The sequence below is a fragment of the Callorhinus ursinus genome, unplaced genomic scaffold (genome assembly GCF_003265705.2).
Source record: "Callorhinus ursinus isolate GAN/ISIS: 27379988/994484 unplaced genomic scaffold, GSC_fseal_2.0 scaffold24, whole genome shotgun sequence".
NCBI lineage: Eukaryota > Metazoa > Chordata > Mammalia > Carnivora > Otariidae > Callorhinus > Callorhinus ursinus.
Window position 1 is genome coordinate 15,952,195 of NW_027397086.1, and position 22,015 is coordinate 15,974,209.

Genomic DNA, 22,015 nt, shown 5'->3' on the forward strand with positions numbered 1-22,015 from the left:
TCTGGCCCTTGATTGTCCTATCTGTGACGCAGGAGTGGGAGAGGGAGAGAGTCAAGGATGCACAGAGAGACGCAGAGAGATGAAGAAGCCCATGGCTCTGTTCTTGGGGGGCCCAGAACAGCCGAGTGCCCCGTCCTGGCGCTTTCCTCTGCCTCCTACACCCAGGATGACCCCAGGAGGCCCCTGGTCTGTACACGAGCAGCATCTGAATTGCACTTGCCAGGGCATCTCAAACAAAGATATGAAGTGATCCCCCTGCAAAATAAAGTGTGATAAGAACTTTAACCACGATGGATGCAAGCCTCGTGGGAACACCTGGTCCTTGCCATGCACATGCACGATCTCAGGCAATCATAATGCTGATGACAATGGTGCTGTCCCCATTTCACAGGCAAAGGGCACTGAGGCACATAAGACCTCCATGACTTGCCCAAGGTCACACAGTGAATATCAGAGATGGGTTGGAAACCTGGAGATCAGTTCTAAGCTCTCTCACTCTTCTAGCACAAATATCACCTAATTCTTTACGACCATGAGCCAGACTCTTTGGAGATTTTGCCAAGGCCAAGATAGATGCCGGTATCCCCCGCTTTTCAAAAGTTTGCCTCATGTCACCTCCCTTTCACAAAATACCTACGCTGGTATCTGTTTTTGCTAACCCAAAGAAATTCGAAGACGATTTTTACTTTTAGGGGGAAAGAAAAGGCAAAAAGTGCTATTTTTATAGCATTCAGGGTTTGTGTTGCAGTGAGCTGTCACAAAGGCAGCGCAATCCCTCCCACCAGCGGCCCCCCAAGCTCCTTCCCCAGAAACCACACTCAGCATCAGGCCACCATAGCTCTGAGTCGTGTCTGTGAGCATCTGGGCTGGATCTTGACTTACTTTGTGTATCCGTTAGCAAGATGTGTCCTAAGGTATCAGAACAGCCTGAGAAAGGCTATTTTTGGGGTCTGAGGACAGTCAAAAGTTTTTCCATAACAATGAATGTTAATTCCTTCTTTGCTTCTTTGCTTCATTTCAGCTTCCAAAAGTTTTCATCAGAAAACACTCTACTTTTGGATAGGGGGGCGCGTACCTGTATCCTCTTTCCCTGATGTTTTGTTCTTTCTCTTTTTCTCGCCTCTTTCTTATGTCCCTGCACTTCCATCAATATTGTCTGCACTGTCTACCAGTCATAGAGGTGAACATTTCCCTTTTCTCTGCTGATACCATCCCGACTGACATTGTGGGGTTTGACATTGTGGGGACATCCCGGAGTGGACGTGATAATTCCAAAGCTGGGAGATACTCCCTATGACACCTTGCATCAGATTGCTTTGAGCCCCTGCCTCCGTGTCCAGGCTGGGAGCCCAATCCTCTCCACTCCCATCTCTCTCAATGATGTGTTCCTTATCCAACACACCCCCACATGTTCTCCCCTCCAGCAAATGTCAGCTTACCAACTGGGAACCATTAGTATGTGGCTTGTGTTTAACCTCTGACGTTTCAGCCCAACTTTCACGGAAATGTGGTCTTCATACCATTCCCATCTGGGACCTTTTAGCATCTCTGAACCAAGCATTTGGGAGGCTGCACATCATAGTGGCTGAGTAAGAACTCTGAAGCCAGACTGCCTGGGTTCAAATCCTAACTCTTCCATTAACTACCTCTGCAATCTTGGGGACAGTTACATCCCTATGTCCTGATTTTTCTGTCTGTTTTACCAGGATGATGATGGTTATGATGACGACGGTGGTGGTGGTGGTTGTATCTCTCTTTACAGACTAGTTGGGAGGACTGAGTGTTCAAAACAGTATCTGGCACTCAATAAACATTAGCTGTATTTTTCTATATGTCCCTCAGGAAAGGCATCTTAAATTAAATTAATCTCTGCCGTCTTCTACAGATACATTCCAGTGGATAAGAAGAAAGAGGAGGAGTTCCAAATGACTATGCAACAGAAAAAGGCTTTTTAAGATTGCCATAAAAAAAGAGGAAAAAAGAACCGACACCTGCATGCTATTCTACGAGTTGCTGCGTGCTTTTTTGCTGGACAGGACGTGGCCCTTTGGGGACACAGGAAAGGTTTAGAAACTCTCCAAATGAGAAGGGAAGCCATTTGTTATGGGGCACTCCACTAGTAAAGGGATGTTCTGGACTAGAATAATGGTTTATTTCCTGATGTCCAGAGTGCAACTCAGTATGCTATCTCTTCATTAAAACAAAAACGTAAGAAACAAACAACCAAACGTCCAGTTCGACACAAAGCACTTTGGACTTGAATACAATTCACTCTTCCCTCTGTGTTTCAACTGCTCCAGTGTCTTCAAGGTTCCAGAAACATCCATAGGAGAAGGGCATTGATTCACCAGAGTTGGGGCACAATAACGCACTATCGAAATTGACTTCGGTGAAGTCAGCCAAGGGAAGCTGCGGCATACATGAGAGAATAATACTTTCCTTCTGAAGAGGGCAGTATGCGACCAAGGCTGGGTTGGCTCCCAGAGTCAGGGCTTCCTTCCAGGTCTGGAAGCCCTGAGGCAGTGTAGCCCTCAGGAGCCCAGGCATCTTGGGTTTCCAAGAGCTTATTTCTGAAGGACAAACACATCTTCCGACATGAAATAGGATTCTTGAGGTTTGAGCACAGTTACACACTGCCTCTCATCAGAGGGTACACAGTGCAAACTGATACTAAGGCAGTTATGCAAGATGGATGGAAGAAGCCCCAACGAGTTCTTTTTCCATGCTCTTCTTGTACTTGTCTGCCCCGCCACCTCGAAACTGGCCTCTGTGAAATTAAACAATAGCATGGCATCCCGGATGGTCTCTGATGTTTGCAGAAGAAAGTGTTTCTTTCTATACTAAGACGTGTGTGTGATGTAGTTTCTACTGCTTGAAGCAAAATATCTTTTCGCAAGCATCCTTGCACAGAGATAAAGTGCTGGGAATGGGGAATCTTAGCTCCTAGGTGCATTTATCAAGCCAATCACAGTAATTATAATTAGAACCACAAACTAAGTGAAAGCCGAGCATGAAATACATTTGCAGAAAACCTGGACTGCATATAATTAAGCCCTGCTTAGTGTCATTTTGAGATATGCCATTAATGTATTTGGGGGGGAGATTGATTTTTTTTTATCTAAATACCTTTGGCTTGTTGCATCAAAGGCTTCAGTGGTAGTTAAAAGGGGAAGAATGATACACATCATTAACTGCTAAACTTAGGGCCGTGAGAGATATGTCCAAAGGTTAGCTTAACAGGTTATTTAAAACACTCTGTCAAATACCCGTTCATTGGGTATTAATTTAACCTAGATCTGTCTTAGGGAAGTGAATAAGACACCTGAAGACTGGGGGTGAGGGGGAATTTAGCTTTGATTCCCAGCCTCAGCTTTGGGCATGCACTAACCTAACGGTGCTGAAAATCCTTCTGTGATTACCCAATGCCCAGAAAAGAAAGCCCACTCTCCTTAGGGAGACCTTGTTCAGGTGTCACCTCTTTGATAAAGTCCTTCAAATATTCCCCTCCTCTAAACCTGGGCTCTCTCAGCCATCACAACACTTACCATACTGGTTTTTAACTTTATTTATTCATGTGGTCTTTCTCCCCCAGGAAACAGTGACTTCCTTGAGGCCAGCGATTTCATTGTTTTTTAAAATTTTATTTATTTACTTGTCAGAGAGACAGAGAGAGAGAGAGCACAAGCCGGGGGAATGGCAGGCAGAGGGAAAAGCAGGTTCCCCACCAAGCAAAGAGCCCGACATGGGACTTGATCCCAGGATCATGACCTGAGCCAAAAGCAGATGCTTACATGACTGAGCCACCCAGGTGTCCCGCGATTTCATTTTTTAACCACTGTCTCCAGCACCCAGTACATGACCCAATACAGAAGAGGTGCTTGGAAAACACTGAATAAAGAGTGACCAAATAAGTAAGTGAATAAATAAATGGATGCTCCATCTTTCTGGGGCTAGCTCAAACTACTCTGTTAGGTGATACTCAATCTCTCCCCCAGACAGAAGTTTTCATTGGCAATTCCATGCTGTTTTTAGGGAAAATAAAGCTTTCTATAGGAGAACAATTTAGGAGAGTCAATTGATTGGAAGGTGTGTGTGTGTGTGTGTGTGTGTGTGTGTGTGTGTGTGTGTGCATGCCACTGGGATCCTTAGAAAGCCACCTTTGAATTTAGATCACATTTGGGGGAGTGGGGTGGGAGAGGAGGGCTCTAGGTCACACCTTGGTATATCTTCCCATTTCGTCTTGGGATGGGAAGGCACAGAATGCTTTTCTTCCCAATCCCTTTTATAAATTTTTAAAATTTTTATTGAGATAATTGTAGATTCACATGAAGTTGTAAGAAATAATACAGAGACATCCCATGTTTTCCCCTGTGTTGACAAGATCACAACCAGTACATTAACATTGATATACAATCCACCCACCTTGTTCAGATTTCACCAGTTTTACACTCACCCATTTGTGTATGTGTGTATGCGGGTTGTATACACTTTTATTGCTGAAAGAGGCTTTCCCGCCTACCGGGCACTGGTCCAGTAGGCAGGCACCAGTATACGCTTGTATATACTCTTGGACACGGTACGTGCCCAACGATCGTCCCCATAAACACTTGAACTCCTATGTCAGGGCGTGCAAGAGGGGAGCGCAACGTTTTAAAGTAGAAAACCGAGTCTGGAGCGTTTAGCATTTTAGAGGCAAAAAGTTGGCTATTTTCCCTCACAATTGTGAATTAGCTAGCCGGCTAATTGCTCCAAAGCGGTCCTGAGGCTTAGGCTTCGATCCCAAAAGAGCATAGGTTTGGGGCCCACCTTAACTCAACTCGCGGCTGGAGAAGTGGGGGGCGGGGCTCGCAGTGCCCCCGGAGCTCCTCCCACCCCAACCCCCACTTTCACCCCTTTCTTCCCCTGGGCTGGACTGTTTCACCCCGTCTCCAGGCAACCGCGAGGCGCGAGGCGGGACGTCATTTCCTGAAGAGCCCGTGGGGGGAGGGGGCGAGAGAGGGGGAGGGGCAGGGGGCGGGGCCGAGTCTGGGCAGGCGGCGGCGAAGGCGTCGGAACTCGCTGGAAGATCGGCCCCGGGCAGCTCAACAGTTCGCAAAGTCCCTGCTCGCGGCGGCGCGGCTCCGTCTGCGCCCGAGAGGCTCAGGAGCGCGAGGGGCCCCGGGCTGCTGCATCCCTGGACATGCCCCGCAGCCCCTCGCGGACGCCCGCGCGGCTCCACCGGCTGCGGTTCGCGGGGCTCTGGGACTAGAGCGCCCCCGACCCCAACTTATGACTTTGGGGTCCCCCAGCCCGAGAGGAACGGGCGGCCCGGCTGGGGGAGCCCCGGGCATGGTGTGACGGGTCGGTCAGCTTTGCTGCGTCCCCCACTCCGGGCACCCGCCGTCTCTGTGCCCTCCGGAATGTAGCTGCTCTCTCCGCGTCCCCCCCTCTCCCCTCCGGACTCCAGCCGCAGTCTCCGCGACCTCCGGGCTCCAGCCGCCAACTCCTTGTCCCCCAGGACCCTGTCGCCGTCTCCGCTTTGCCCGGACTTCGGCCGCCGTCTCCGTGTCCTGCCGACTCCAGCCGCCGTCTCTGCGCCCCTCGGACTCCAGGATCGCGACCGCTCCGTCTTCCCGCGCCCGGGACTCCGGCGGCGGTCTCCACGATCCACCCCCCCCCCCCGGGATTTTGCCCCTGTTTCCTCGCCCCCCCCCCCCCAACCCAGACTCCGACCGCGGTCTCCGCGCCTCCCCGGATCCAGCCCCTCTCTCCACGCCCACCCGCTCTCCCTGAGGCCAGACTCGGGCCGCGGTCTCCGCGCGCCGCCCCCCCACCCCGGACTCCGGCTGTCGCGCCAGTGCCGGCGAGCTCAGCAGCTGCCCCTCCGCGCGCCCCGGGCCTCGGCGGGGAGATGAACGCGCAGCTGGACGGCCTGTCGGTGAGCTCGTCCTCCACCGGCTCGCTGGGCTCGGCGGCCGGGGCGGGCGGCGGCGGGGGCGCGGGGCTGCGGCTGCTGTCTGCCAACGTGCGCCAGCTGCACCAGGCGCTGACGGCGCTGCTGAGCGAGGCGGAGCGGGAGCAGTTCACTCACTGTCTGAACGCCTACCACGCGCGCCGCAACGTCTTCGACCTGGTGCGCACCCTGCGCGTGCTGCTGGACAGCCCGGTCAAGCGGCGCCTGCTGCCCATGCTGCGCCTGGTCATCCCGCGCTCCGACCAGTTGCTCTTCGACCAGTACACGGCCGAGGGCCTCTACCTGCCCGCCACCACCCCCTACCGGCAGCCCTCCTGGGGCGGCCCCGACGGCGCGGGGCCCGGGGAGGTGCGCCTGGTGAGCCTACGTCGCGCCAAGGCCCACGAGGGCTTGGGCTTCAGCATCCGCGGGGGCTCGGAGCATGGCGTGGGCATCTATGTGTCGCTCGTGGAGCCAGGCTCTTTGGCCGAGAAGGAAGGGCTGCGAGTCGGGGACCAGATTCTGCGTGTCAACGACAAATCCCTGGCCCGGGTGACCCACGCTGAGGCTGTCAAGGTAAGGCTGTGGTTTGGGGACAGGACAGAGTGACGGGAACTCTGCCGGTGTGTGTCCTTAAGGCAAATTTACCTAATCTTTCTGGGCTCCATTTTTCTTTAAAAATGTTTCTTTAAAACAGGAACATGTAGTTTTGTTTCAGCAAATAAATACCAGGCACTGCGGATAAGGTGGTGGGCAAAACAGACTTGGACCCTGCATAAAGGCTAGCAGCGTGTGGGAGACAGACATCAAATACACCGGCAATGTATGATTACAAAGTGTGAAAAGGCATAGGGATTCTTATGAGCATTAAAAAAAGAAAAGGAAAGGTCCCCTCTTGGCATATGGTTAGTAATCAGTGGGTGGTCTCGCTTCTGCTGTTGCTACTCTCATTGTTCAGTCGGGTTTTGCCCCTGAAAGAAAGTTTTGTTAGCACCATCGTGGGCCACGGAGGCTATTCTGGTGATCCACAAAGCTCTAACCTGACTCTGCTGTTTGTGTACCAGGCTGTGTATCCTGGGACCAGACACGCTTCCTCTCCAAACCTCTGGATCTCCACTAGGAAAACGAGGCAACTGGACCTGCTAAGTGTCCCTAACCTTGTTGGAAAGGAGGCCCCTGCCTGAATGTCAGAAATAAATCCTCCACCCCTTTGAGAGTAGCTGCACTTTTTGCCTCTGTTAATTGAGAAAAATAACCTCATGACAACAGTCTCCCAGGGATTTAATCAAGCTGTTGAAAGCAGTTTCGTGGTTGCTAGTCTCACACCTAGGGCTGTTGAAAACTAGTTGGAGTTTGAGATGGATAGTGTTTGGTATGCATGTGGATTCGAGAATCCCTTGAAGGTGTTTACACACACACACACACACACACACACGCACGCACACACACACCACCTTTGCCCACCGTTGAACAGGAAGTGGAGAAGTTTGAGGAAAAAACAGTGACCTACTCAGCTTGTGGGGGCGTGGGGAATGCTTCCTAGGGGTTTAGGGTGCCCTGTGACCCAGCTTCTCACCACCACACCTTTTGTCCCTGCCTTGGGTCCTCCCCAGCGCAGGTGATTGGCACACCGGTTAAGGGCCTGCTGGGCTGCTTCCTGTGTCCTCTTCAGTGACCCATGGTCAGGTGTGTATTGAGCCCATTTCCTGACTGTTCACTTAGGGCACAACCATCTCCTCCCTGACTCTCGCTTTCCTTGTTTGGTTGCCAACTCTTCTGCCCCCTGCCCCTTGAGGATTTCAGACACTTCTCTGCTGTTTCTAGGAAAAGCCCGATGGTTTATATTGTTCGGAGTGGGGGAGGGGTAGCAGACAATGGTTCTTCTGGATTTCCATGCACCTGCCCTCCTCTCTGTCTCCTCCTCCCACATCAGTCTTTACCCCTTCTCTGACATTCCATATGTTTATAAAGAAATAGCCCATTAGCCTTTGGCCCTAAAAGGTCTGGAGTTCCCAGATGATAAATTTATACTCAAAAGAGACTTGATCCAAATGGTCAATTATAATTGTGGATTCAATTTTAGTGGCAATCTTAAAAGACTTGTGTAACTCTGTCATCACAAGGTGACAGACTTTGGAAAGGCCTCCGGTAACCTGGACATTAAAAGCACAGGCCCTCCTGTCGGTCTGCATCCCAGTGTCAGGCATGTGCAGAGGCTGGAGCTGCCTGGCTCTGAGCTTCAGCTCGGCCCTCCTGTATTTCATGGGAGTCGCTCTCCATGTCGTGTCTGAACCCCTCCTGACTTCCACCTCAGTCCCGTTACTCTGTGACTTGGGGCGGGCCTTAGCTCGTCTAGTAAAACCTGAACTCTCCGTGGTGTGGTTTTTGAGCACCCAAAGGAGCAGAACTGCCTTCGGATGTGTGTGGGAGCCCTGTGAGCTGAGCAGCACCCCCGGGTCCCTGGCTGTCACTTTCCCTATGGAGGGGTCAGTTAAGGCTAAATGAGCTCCTGCCTCGGGGTGCCCCTCTTCCGGCCAACGCCAGACACAACCTGCCCGGAACACACCCCTTTGGAAGCTTCAGAAGCAACAGGCAAAATGAATACAGCTTTGTGTCACCTTAACTCCAGGGGGAAAGGGGACCAGACTTTCCGAGTGGGTGCAATTTAAAACGGAGGAGGCGGAACCTGGCTCTGTGGTTGCAGGATGGGCAGGCGGTTTCAGGACACTTTAGAAGAACCCCTGGGGGCTATTGACACATCTTCACAAAATTAAGGGCATTAAGTCCCTGAACCGAGAGCCAAAAGAGGCCCCAGCTTCTCCACTAGTTACAAACTGCCCTAAACCAGGATTTTCTCCACTTTCAGCCCCTCTTTATGAGCTTCAGTGCCGGAGGGCATCGTGTCAGGGATTTTTATGGTGTAGGTACATTCCTTTTAACTGAACTTCAGGCTTTAGTCAAATATCACCAGTTTTTCTGCTTTTTCTGTACCATATACCACACTGCATTTAGTACAAGACCTGTTTTCTTTCTCCTTCAATGTTATTTTATTTGTTCATTTATTCGTTTGTTTGTTATTTCCTCCCCCAGCTTTCTGGAAGTAGAACTGGCAAATGAAAATTGCATATAATTAAGGTGTACAATGTGATGATTTGTGATCCCCATACATGGTAAGAGGGTTACCACAATCAAGCTAATCATCCATCACCTCACAGAGTTATTTTATTTTTGTGGTAAGAACATTTAGGATGTACTCTTTTAGCAAATTTCAAGCATACAATATAGAATTATCAATTACTCATTTTATAACTGAAAGTCTGTACCCTTTGACCATTATTTTCCTGTTTCCTTCCCCCCCACCCCTCCAGCCTCTGGCAACCACTGTTCAGCTCTTTGCTTCTGTGAATTAGACTATTTTAGATTCCACATATAAGTGAGATCATCCAACATTTGTTTTTATGGGTCTGGCTTATTTCACTTAGTATAATGTCCTCCAGGTTGATCCATGTTGTCACAAAGGGCAGAATTGCCTTCTTTTTTTTGTGGCCGAATAATATTCCTCTGTGTGTGTGTGTGTGTGTGTGTGTGTGTATGTTTATTTTTTTCTGTTCATCTGTCAATATACACTTAGGTTATTTCTGTGTTTTGGCTCTTGAGATGTGTTTTCAATCTTAAAACCTTTATTTTTCTCCTGCAGGTAGAAAGAGGGGGAAAAGATCCTCTGAGCATCCTGAAGGAGAGATATTGTGTGTGTGTTGTGTGTGTGTATAAGAAAAGGAAAATTAAATTTTAGGAATCAATTTACTTAAGAGTTCATGAATCAGAGAGGGTCATCTCCTCCCAGGGAACAGAGGAGATTGACCATACAAAGTTTTTTCCACTTCTCTCTCTCTCGCAAATCAAGTATCCATTGTTGCTCAGCGTTTCAGCAAGGATTCTGTTCCTCTCTCCAGGGGGCTCCCATTCCTCTCTTGAAGCCTATTTGCTAAATCATCAGTGACAGGTCCAGATAAGGCAAGCCATTTACTATTTGCAATTATGTTGAAATGTTTGATTTTTGAAAAATCTATCTTGAATGAACAGGACCCAAACTAATAATAATAAAAAAGTAGACCTTTCAGAGGTTTTCAGCCAAAAAGCGTTGGTAAATTAGCCAAGGAGCCCACAGACCAGGGATGCTGCCCTGGGCTCTGCCACATGCTTGCTGTGTGACCATGGGCCAGTCAGTGACCCTCTCTGTGTCCTAGGGTGGATGGGCCAGTGGCTGCCCACGGTCCCTTCCGGGCTCAGACAATCTGCGATTTGCTCAGTATGTGCTACACAGAAGGCGTTTACAGTGTCTAATCCGGTGTTTTCTTGTTCTTTTGGAATTGATTTCATTTAAGGCAGAGTTAAGAAAGTTGGCTAAGGATTGGGAGACGAGAATCTTGGCACTGTTGTGTAGCCTCCTACTAATTCAGGAAATTGTCGGGTTACACACTGTACTGATGAGAACTTGACTGCTCTCCCTCGACCCAAGAACACCAACCCCGGTGTTGTTCCAGAGTAAATGAGAAGATGACCATAGGATTGTGGCGTGCACAGCACTGCCCTGGGAGCTCTCGAAAGACATTCACTTACTGGCTTGTCCTCCGAGTCCCTAATTCTGCGGGTAGCAGGATGCGGGGAAGCCCCGTGCTGCCTGGATGTGTGTGTGGATGTTTGTGTTTCATCTCAATAAAAATGAAATGGCTTCATTACCATCTCAGCATTCCCCCTCCCCCGGGCTATCTCCAAGGGGCATATTAGAATTTGAAACGTTCCAGAAGTTACAAACAGCGGCCGGGGCCCTTTCATTTAATTAGAGTCATCACACCCTCCCTTTCTCTCGTAATAACCCGCAAAGAATCTGTCCATATTAACATAAGTCATTGTGTTTAGTCCAGCACATTCTAAACGACACATTTGTCATTTTCCTATTGTACATGGTTAGCTGAAGCCATTATAAATTATTACCACTTCCACCTTTGTATCTGAAGTGCAGCTTCTCCCACTGGTGTGATTACTGTTTTCCATTTTGGAAACCGTGGGTAACGTGTTCGTGGGGACGCACACACTTTCTTCTGGCCCCGTCCTCTTTCTTGGGTCCTGTGGGTCTTGCCAGCAACGACATGTTGAAAGCTCACTATTAATAAACTCTTTTTTTTTAATTTTTAAAGGTTTTATGTATTTACTCGAGAGAGAGAATGAGATAGAGAGAGAGCATGAGGGGGGGAGGGGTCCGAGGGAGAAGCAGACTCCCTGCTGAGCAGGGAGTTGGATGTGGGACTCGATCCCAGGACTCCAGGATCATGACCTGAGCCCAGGGCAGTCGCTTAACCAACTGAGCCACTCAGGCGCCCAATAAACTCTATTGAATCGATGTTTGCTTGCTGGATCCAGAGTCTGATGCAGTGCATTGGGAGGGTCCATTTCTTTAATTTAGTCTTATTTATTTATGTGGCCCAAGCTGATACTCAAGGTTTTAGACAATTACAGTGCCTGGGGTAGGACAAAAATCTTCTTGCAACTGGTTATTTCCTCTGCAAATGAAGGAAGCATTTTGTAGGCTGGAAGAGAATGCCCTTATTTTGGGGGGAGGGGATTGATATTATTATTAGAAGATTCCTGCCTCTTGGCTTTCAGCTGGACACGAAAGAGATAGAGAATTACCCAGGCGCTAGCTTGGTTTTCTGTCACCTTCCTCTTGCCACAAATCTGGCGTTGTTTATTACCTGCCGTAGATTCATCATCTGGATGGGGCTGCAAAGATAAGTATGATCCTTTAACCCCCGACTAATTGGATTTTGTGTGTGTTGTTGCTTTCCACCTCTGCCACACAGCACACAGCCTGTACGCACCTGTCAAGTGCTCGCCGCCCCTCACACGCCTGTCTGCTCATGCGCCTAGCACATGTGCGTCTCCTCCGAGTCATAATCCACCCCCCTCCCCCCTCCCCCTCTGCCCTGCAGAAGTCTTTGCACTGAAGCAGGCATCCGTGGGGGATTAGGCTCCAACTGGCTTTCCAGCAAGGTTCTTTTATGACCTGGAAGAGCAGCGTTTGGTCTCCGCTGCTTAGGGACCCCAAACTAGTGCCCAGCAAGGACCAGAGAATTTGATTAGAAGGAATGACATTTAAGGGCTGGAGGTGGTTGGAGGTTGAAATACAGATCTTTCAAAACCTATTCTTTTTCTTCCTTTTTTTTTTTTTTAAACCCCCAAGCAAGAATCTGATGTTAACAGGGAGCTCACACAGGCTTCTAGTTGTGCCCCAGGGTGGGGGGCTGCTTTTTAAAGATTCCTGTGCTGCAAACATTTCATTTGACTTTTACAGCATGGCAGGTGGCAAAGGGTGCCAAGAACAGGAATCAGACCATTTGTTTCGTGTGCACTCCTGGAGTCCACTGCAGGAGGCAGCACCATGGGGCCGGTGCCCTTGTGTTTGAACTTTGCTTTACTGGAACGCTACCGGGAAAAGGGGAGGCTGGTGTCAGCGAGTGAGCACCTCCTCTGTGCCAGGTGCTTTCTCCTTCCCAGGGGAGGCAGGGAGGCCAGGCAGGTCAGGCTCCAGGAGAAGAAATTGACCAGTCCAGGGTCACCATGGGGATTAGAAACGAAGTGGCCCTTCTGCCCTACCTTCCTGCCTGGAAGCCAAGCCCTAGTCGTTATGCAGCCAGCCTCCTGGAAGACACGGTCAGGCCCCCTGCTGGAAGGCAAGCAGCCCTCATACTTTGTGCCTGACATTCGGGAGCCTTTGAGGAAGCATCCACAGACTTCATTTTATTAAGTGGGGATTCTGATGCCCTTGCATCAAGGGCAGGTGGCATGTTTGAGCCCCACCTGTCCCCGTGGGAGCCCTTTATCCATGCAAGCTCTGAGCAGCACTTAGCGCCCCCAGGCCTGTGGCTGGTCCTTGGAATTCAGAGATGGATGGTCAGTGGCCCCTGCCCTTGGGGAGCCATGGGGCTGGGGGAACATGGACCCACCCAGGGCCACGGGTCACCAACGGTTTTAAGCACTGTAACATCCACGTGCCTCCACATCCCTGCCACCCTCTCTCCAAAGCAGGCCCCCACGCCATCCCCTCACCCTGCTGGAATTTCCTTCAGCACACTGGTCACTATGAGAGGGACATTTCACCGTGTTTGCCATGTGCCTGCCCCACTACAAATAAGCTCCACAAAAACCAAGATTTGGTCTCTGTCGCTCCCTCACCTACCCCAGTGCCTGGAACACAGTAGGTACTTTAGTAAATGAATATTTGCTGAATGAATAGAATGATCTCGCATCCAATGCAATGCTGGTGAGTTCAGGATTCCTTGGTTCCTGACTGGGATACCCGAAGAAAATCTGTGTGTTGCAAGGCAGTGGGTGCTTGGAGAAAAACGTCGAGGAATGCCCTAGGCTCTAATGTATGCTTTACCAAGAAGCTGACGGTGTGGCTGTGAGCAGATCACATGACATCTCTGGATGCCTCAGTCTTTGGAGCTGTGAAATGGGCGTAGCCATATCCTGCTTGCCTTTCCGGGATGGGTATGGAATCGTATGACTTAATAGGTACAAAGACATTTGGTAAATAGGAAACCCTATACTACTACTTCAGTAAAAGACCTTTAAAAAAAAAAAAGTGGTCTGTGCCTGGGTGGGCAGGAGCTTTTCCCACCCTCTGCAGCCCAGACCACCCTACGAGACCTCTTTGGTTAGTTCATTTGTTGCTTTGCTCTTAATTTTAAAACCGCATCCCCAGAAGTGGGTTATTTCTGCAGCCTGTGTCTGTGATTCCAAAATAGAATCATTTGTGCATTCTGAAGCAATCAATGAACCAATTTTGGGTGAGATATATCTTCTGGCTTTTTGTTAAAAAAAAAAACAAAAACCCAGCACTGTTCAGGTTTTAAGAAGCCCCAGCATTTCAGGTAGAGGCCAGGTTCCTGCTAATCACACATATGTTTAAAAGCCGCTTTATTCTCTATCGAGAATGCACAAGTGAATTTATTTTTTTCACCTTTTCCGGTCCCAACCCCTTTACCTTCTTCCCCTTTGAGAATTTGTGTTCCTTCTGCTAAATTGGTTGTGGTTTTGCTTCAGCTGGCAGCCAGTTTCATAGTTATTTTTCCTCTCTACCTGAATTTTCGTAATATCAGCATCCTCTCAACTTTGAATGCAAAGCAAATATTTCAGCCCCCCATAAACAAGTCCCAAGATGTCTTCTTCACCAGATTCTAAAGCTGCAAGTTACAGGGAAGAACATGGCAAAGTGACATCTAAAAGGGTATTTCTAAATACTCTAGAAGTAGTGATTCAGAAATGTAGCTTGCCCAAGAATTAACAAGCTCCCTAGGCAAGTCTTCATCATACTGAGGTTTAGGAAGCACCACCTTCCTTTGGGATCTGCCCCCATCCCCAACATTTATCCATAGAAAGACTTGACCAGAGAGGTAGACCCACCCTGTCCCCATCCTGAGCTGTTTTGGGGCAGGACTCCAGAGGTGCAAGGTCAGCTGATAGGTTGGACAATCCCGGGAAGAGAGGCTAGAGATGGCTTTTGAAGATGGACCTGGGTTCATCTGACTGTTACTTGGCTGTGACCTTGAGCGGCTCCCTTGGCCTCTCTGTGACGCAGACCCCCCTCACCCTTGAACTTGGCCCCTAGCCCTCACAAACAGTTTATTGTTGCTGTCGCACACCACAAGTTTGAGAAATATGGCCACGGAGGTTTTACTGCAGTATTGTAATGAAAAATGTTATCGACTGCATCCTCTTGGCTTTGAAAGTCTTCTGTTATGCCTGCTTAGTCTAAAAAAAAAGAAAAAAAGGTGCCTTTGGAAGAAAAGACTGGGGCTCAGGGCCCTCCTGATGCATGGTAGCTGCTTGAATTTGCAGAGTCATTTACTAAATGTGGTCAATATTCCCACATAGAGTTTCCTTAAAAATGTAACTGCTCCTGTTTGGGTTTTGGCATCTGCATTTTCTTTCGTTTTACAGCAGTAATAAAGCCCAGGGATCAGGTGGAATTGCATGTCCCGACCTCCCTTAAAAATGTGGGGCAGGTGCATGGCTCAGAGGCCAGTGTGTGACAGTGTGGTTCCCAGATCAGCTGCATCTCCGGCCTTGTTCCCCAGCATCCTTCCCTGCTGGGCTCCCCGGGAGCCTTGATGAGAAGGGAGAGAAGGTAGCTGTTTTTCCAGAACCCCATTAAAGCAATTAATGCAGGTTGAAAGTGGTGATTAGACAATATGGCATCTGTACTTAAAAAACAAAACAAAACAACAAACCCTGGAATGTATTTGAACCACATCTGAAATGGTGTGTGAGCCTTCATTAAGAGGTTTCTGATTAAGAAAGGAGAAGAAGAGTGGTCCAGCTTTCAGAAATTACCCTCCCATACAGGTGGGGAAGGGGGGGAGTCTCGGGGAAGTCCTCCTGCCGTTTCCATCCTGTGGGCCGTGGAGGATGTGGTGTCCTGCAGTGTGTCTGAGCCCAGCGGGACCTTGATCCTTGCTCCATCTCTCCTGCCACCTCCTCTTTCTCCTCAGGGGGCCCCAAGCCTATCCCAGGTGCTCCCAAACTCTCTTAAACCCTCTCCTCCCTCCACGAGTTCTTCTGGTCCTGAGGGTTTAAGTCAAGATGTGCAGTTTGTCTCCAAATCCCTTCCTCTCTGCCGTGCTGTCTCTGAACAGGACCTGGGCCTCCTTTTGGTATCTTTATTTTTTTAAATTTATATTTTCAGCTCTTCCCCAGTATTAGCATTTATTTGCCTTGGAAGTCAAGGCTCCTGTCTTACCTTCTGAAGGCAACTCATCCTCTTGCCCACAAATCGTGGACATTTCTCAAGTTAGTCACCTTGACCTGCTCTCCTCTCTACAGTCTCCCTGTTGGGGATTGCACGAGCCCTGGCAAGCTTAGACCCTCCAGGCCTGATCCCTCCCCAGCACATCCCAGACCACACTGCCATTGGAGGCCGAATTCCCTGCCATTGGAGGCCCAAGTGCAGCAGCCCCCTGGCTGGCTGTCTGTCTCCCGTCTTGCTCATCCAGTCCATTCAGCGTCCTGGAGGCAGGGCACGCTTTCGAAATTTGTCTCTCATCAAGCGGTGCCCTGCCTAGCGCCTTGTACTGGCTTTCAGGGCAGAAGCCGAGCACCTGAATCTGATGTTCAGGCTGCCCATGATCTGATCCCCTTCTGTCTGCAGACAGTCCTTTTCTCTGACTGTTCCCTGAGTGCCATCGGGCAGCACGCCCTCCTCTGAAAGGCGGCTCTATGTCCCTGCACCTGTCCACACGCACAGCCCCTGTGAGGCCAGCCCCAGTGGATCGCCCCGCCCACCTGCAGCTACCCCATCTGCGGGAACCCCTCCCCTGCGGCTCCATCAGCCTAGTGACCCTGCTTCACTTGTTGCCACACAGATTATACATCCTCCAGGGTTTCCTTGAATTGCTCTGTGGCCAGTAATAACTTCTGTATTGAGGGCTTACAGTAATCCGGACGGCATTCTCAGGACTTTCTATGTATGAACTCACTTGAACCTCACACTGGCCCAGTAGGTTCAAAGGAGGTACTGCTTTTATTGCTTCGTTGGGCAAAAAAATTGCAAAGAGTTCGTCACTTGCCTGTTGTCACAAAGACGGACAGGAAGGCAGAGCCAGGAATTAAAACCAGATTTTGTTGACTTGAGGGGGTGTATCCGTTACTCCAAAGCCAGGGAGAGGCGGCCTCCCGTGATGCTTCAGCCTGGGCTCTGGAGCCAGGGGCTCTGGGTTCAAAGCCTGGCTCTGCCACTGTGCACCCGTCGGGCCTTGAACAAATTCCTTGACCGCTCTGATTCTCAGATGCCTCTTCGATAACGTTGTAATGCGAATAATAGCCAAACGGCAGGCAAGTTTCTTAACTTCCCTTTTCAAGTTCCTTGTCTCTAAAATGGGGATACTAATGGCCATACAGGTAACCTGTGAAAGCACTGGGGGCATCTGTCGATTTGAACATTTCATGATTACCTGCTATGTTCACCCCATTGTGCTGGGGTCTTTTCCCTACCAGATAACACTCTTCCTGGTATAAAATACATAGCACCCAAGATGCTTATGAACTTGTAATACTGAGCCCACGAATAACTACGGCCCCCAGGGACGGGCGTCTCTGTGCCACCTGGAGTTCTGCGAGGGCTTGGCGCAAATGTCCACACCAACCCTTGGGCGCAGCCCCCAGGGAGAGGAGGCCGAGCCCTGGGAAGGGAGGGGACCAGCCACCAGTACGCAGGTAGGAGGTGGCAGGGCTGGGATTTGAACTCCTTATCTTCTTGCCTCCCAAGTGTGTGCTCATTGCCACCTTCTGGCGGGCGTCCAGCCTAGCACGGCGCTGGCCGGAGCACCGTTTCAGTAAATGTACATTTCCTCTCTGATGTTTTTTTCCTTATTGAACCGGTGTTGCAGCCTTTTGATCAGAACACCCAGGAGTGAGCAGACAGCCCAGGCCATGGCCGCCCGGCCCTGTGCACTTTGGGCCTTTTTATCCCCCTCTTTTCCCCCTTTTCTCTCTCCTGCCATGCCCCGACCTTTGTCAGGATTTTATTTTGTGCCTTGTCTGTGGAAATTCCCTAAACAGATTAACCGTGACCTCAACTCCAGCCCCATTAGGTTAAACCGGTAACTTCGGTTTGATTGGCGGAGGCTGCGAATCTGTGCTGCCTGCTTCGCGGGCACAGCGCGAACAGGGGTCCCCGGGCCTCTGGTAAAAGGCCGGTGGTCGCCAACACCGTCACAGACTGGACAAAGGAAGGGCCATTTTGTTTGGTTCATAGGAGACATGAGGAGCAGAGGAGTCCGCCTGCGCATTTAAAATAGAATATGTGTTGTGCGCGTGTGCGTTAATGACCCGAGAGAGATGGGTTCAATTTAGAGAGCTCGGAAACCCCAGGAAAACACAAAGGAAAAAGACCCTCCCCCGTCATTGATAATCTGCTCCGCCCAGAAATAATCACTATTGACAATTTGATTGTCGTCTTTCCAGTCCCCCGCATGCCTACGTGTGTAAATTCCTATTGGGAATTTTCTACAAAACTGCCTTTCTGAACAGAGTTTTTGAGCCTGTCTCACCAAACAGTGGAACATGATTCTTTTTCGACCCCAATAAATGTTTCTAGAACATGGTTTTTAATGATTGCGTCATAGCAAAGAGGTGCGTGATTTATTGGACTAATTTCTTCTTGTTGGACAGGTTGTTTTTTAAACGTTATCCACATTGCTGCTTTAGACAATGTGTCCTGGCACGTTAATCTGGAAGCATGTCTCTAAAAATTCCTTGGGCTGTCTTTCTAGAAGTGGCATTGGCTCTGGGCATAGGCAGAATTTTAAGACTTGGGTAACTGTTGCCAGATTGTTCTTGGGGAAGCAGAGTTTGTTATTTTATAGCCCCCTCTACCAGTGTTAGCTGTGTGTGTGATGCTTCGTTTTCCCCCAGCCTTGCCAACACCGGATATTATATTTCTTTTCCATTTTTGCTGATCTGATAGACAAAAAAAATCCTATTTTAATTTGCATAATTTAAATAGTGAAGTTGAACTCCTTTGCATGTTTATTATTTGTATAGCTGTATGTACATATTGAATATATGTATTATATACGTACATTATTATATATATATGGGATATATATACATTTATTTATTTTTGGTGTGTAACTTACTGATGTCCTACGCCCCATTTAACCACAAGAGTGTTACATTTCCAGCTCCTCAGATCTATTAGCCTTTTTCTTTAAGAGATGGTTGTTAGGAGTAGCTGTTAGGTGGTTGATTCATCCACCTGGAATTCAGATCCTTCAGTTCGAGGGTGAGTTAAATTGGAGGCCTATCCCTTGTTAACGGAATGCACAGAAAGTGATAAGGGACAGGAATGTTAAGTGTCTTCCAGGAGAATACACCCCATCCACGTATCCGATCTTGGGCAAAGAAAATGTTGATATATAATCAGATTTTTCTGATAGGTGGATGTGCTATGGACATTGGTTCTAGATCACAACAGTGCCATTGGAAACCCATCAAGGCTCACCTTGAGTGATTATGTTTATGACTCCTAGAATCTTGTTAGTTCTTCCCAAAAGAAAGAAAAGAATAAAGAGACCAAATTTAAAAGAACATTTGTAAAGCAATTTACTTAAATTATAAGAGACTAAAAGCCAGGCATAGTGGATAATTGAAGAATTGCATTAAAAGGGAATCAATATCTTTCTGGAATCTGCTCTGTCCTCATCTCCTGAGTTCTTTTGCAAGGGGATGGCGACTCTGTCACTGTCTTGCAAATTTCTCATGGCATTATCCCCAAGGACAACATTTTCTCTCTCTCTCTTTTGATCCTTCATGTTTTTCCTTTTCCTACAGCCTTAACTCACTGAGACGTTTAGGAGCAAAGATACCAGGGATCAGGGGCTTTAAAATGTCAGGTCCCTGTTCCAGCCTCCGGGATCCTGGTGTTCCCAGTACTGGAACAAGGGCTGCCTTCTTCACCCCAAGCCTCTGGAGAAGGTCAAACTCATTAAGAAAGAACAGTGGAGGGGATGAAGAGTTGATTTCTTGAACTCTACTTTGTAAGGCTCCAATTAAAGGCAAATTGAAACAACATTAAAAAAAAACAACAACAACTCAAAAGGAGAAAAGAAGATGTTGATTACTCCACCCTCCTAACTAGCTGTCGTTTCTCTGCCCTGTCCCCTGGCCTTTATTTCTGTGCGTTCACATTCCCTGATGGTTGGATCACCTGCTTCTGTTTGTTTTTGCTTCATGTATATGTTGAGCTGCATCTCGTGGAAGGGGACTGCTCTGCAGTCCATATTGATTTCCCTGAGGATGTAGCCACTTGAAGAGGTGAGGTGGCCACAAAGAGCCAGAGCAGGTGTGGTAAGCTTTGCCCCAGATCCTGGCCCCCTGACAGGCACACAGCTGTGAGGGACACCAACATGAAGCCACCGTTCTTTGAGACATAGTGACTTTCTCGGCATACCACTACCCGCGTATGTCAACGTTCCAGTAGAATATAAACTCACACTTTTTGGACTTTTATTTAAGGGAATGTTTTTAAATGACATGATTCTTAGACCAAAGTCAGCAGCAGTAAAGTATTTCTGGGGTGTGGAAGGAGAGAGTAGGATGAGAAAGCAGAGTTATTGCCCAAGCGTCTATGAAAAATATCTCTGCCTCCAACTCTGTGTATAAGGTGTCTGATCCTTGAGATGTACTTCAGCATTCATTCACTCACTTGGCAGTTGTTTTCCTGAGCTCTTCCTATATGATTGGTGTGATTTAACATCCTCTTTGAACTCTACATGTCCTATTTACTTACTTGTTAATGTATTTGTGATTAATATTTCTTCCTACTTCAGAAATAATTGAGTGACTTAACCTAGAAAGAACATCAAGAAAAAGTCACAGAGCTCAGAAACCATACTGGAAAGTGTGTGTGTGTGTTGCCTTTAATAGGAATAATATTTCATATTTAAGTGGAGTTGTGAGCTTCCTAGCAACCAAGGCAAAAAGGGAAATTCATGCATTGTTTAGATTCTACTAGAGAATTCATTGGTATTTCCAGAGAGGTAAAATTCTTCATTGGCAGTCAGTTTTCAAAGGAAGGCAATCAATTTCAGGAGGAAGGATATTACAATTGCATTTCTTCATTGTCTTTCATTTTATGTGGAATCACCCACGATTTCCAGTCTTTCATATTTATTGACACATCTGTGCCCAAAACAGAAGAATTCCCTGACTTCTCTATCTACTGAGAAGGATATAAATAAAATAATCACTGTATACGTATGTTGATATACGTACTTTCAGGGATAGGGAGCAGCACGTGCAAAGAACTTGGAGCGTTTGATACTGTAAGAAAGGCCAGTGGCAGGGACAGGCAATGAGGCTGGTGATGAGGCTGGCCAGGCAGCCCCTAGGGCCAGCCACACAGGCCTGAGACACATTGTGAGGAGTTCGCATTTTACATCAGAAGCAATGGGAGTGTTTTGGCAGGGAGGGGACAGGGTCCACCCGCATCTTAAAAGGATGTCCTGGCTGTGCAGCAGAGACTGATTTTAGAGGCTGGGAAGCTGTTGCAGTTAGTGGTCCCTGTAAGAGGTAATTAACACAGATAAAAATGTGATGCAGAGGGAAGGAGCTCTGAAGACAGGACTAATTAGGGCTTTACTTTCTCATGACATTAAAATACACCCCTGGGGCAGAGAACACACACCATTAATTTCCGTCCTCCCTCAAAGTGGGGCTGAATGGGGAGGGTCTTTCCAGCCCATGTGCCTGAACCTAGCACCAGCTCAGGGTTCAAGAATTCGGGGGGCTCTCACTTGTTTATGGTCTGTAAGTCCCACATCCCCTCTTCAGACCTTCTCCTTGCCCATCTTGTGAGGCCAAGACAGAGGGTTGCCCTTGGGTATCTGAACCCCCTTTCACTACTAGTGAAAGAAGCACCAGTTTGGAAAGTCCAAGATTCAAATCCAAGCCCTGCCTCTTATCCTTTTTCTGACCTTGCTTAAGACACGCCACCACCTAGAGTCTCTTTACTCATCTGGGCAATGGGAAGAATAAAATGTGTGGTCATCCCTGTAATTTTGCTGTTACCGATAATATTAGCCACCAAGGTTGGGCACCCGCTATATGCACCATACTGAGTGCCAGATGCTTTGTGTACATTATCTCATCAGTCCTCATTTTGTACCCACAGTAACTCTCTAAGAGTAGGCATTAGTAGCCCCATTTAACAGGTGATAAAGCTGAGGCAACTTGTCTAAAGTATCCTAGCCAGGAAGAGATAAAACTTTGTTTGGGAATGGCTTTCTAGTGAATATACCTTTCACTGAAAAACTCTTGGGGGGGTGGAATCCTCACCCTAAAATACCTTTTTATTTTGGTGCTTGGCAATTCTCTAGTTTCCAGATGCAGTTGGAAAATAGAGCCAAGGTTTGTCTATAACTAGATTTCTGGAGCCTGTGGAAGAAAGCATAAAGGAGGGTGGATCCCTGCACCAGAGTGAGCTCTGCTTTGGGAAAAGGCATTGGAAAGCCCGCACCCAGT

General features: G+C 48.4%; 1 protein-coding gene across 5 annotated transcripts in view; it reads left to right on the forward strand.

Moving 5' to 3' along the window:
* Positions 1 to 4,932: 4,932 nt before the first annotated feature.
* The window catches only part of WHRN (whirlin), a 95,968-nt gene continuing 78,885 nt past the window's right edge, over positions 4,933 to 22,015 (forward strand). For 4 of the 5 annotated variants that reach the window (XM_025888708.2, XM_025888709.2, XM_025888710.2 and 1 more), the window contains exon 1: positions 5,279 to 6,508. In XM_025888708.2, the coding sequence (XP_025744493.2) occupies positions 5,891 to 6,508 (618 nt within the window). In that variant the 5' untranslated portion in view covers positions 5,279 to 5,890. Of the gene's footprint in view, positions 6,509 to 22,015 lie in introns of all 5 variants that reach the window. The other variant, XM_025888707.2, reaches the window with a different exon arrangement.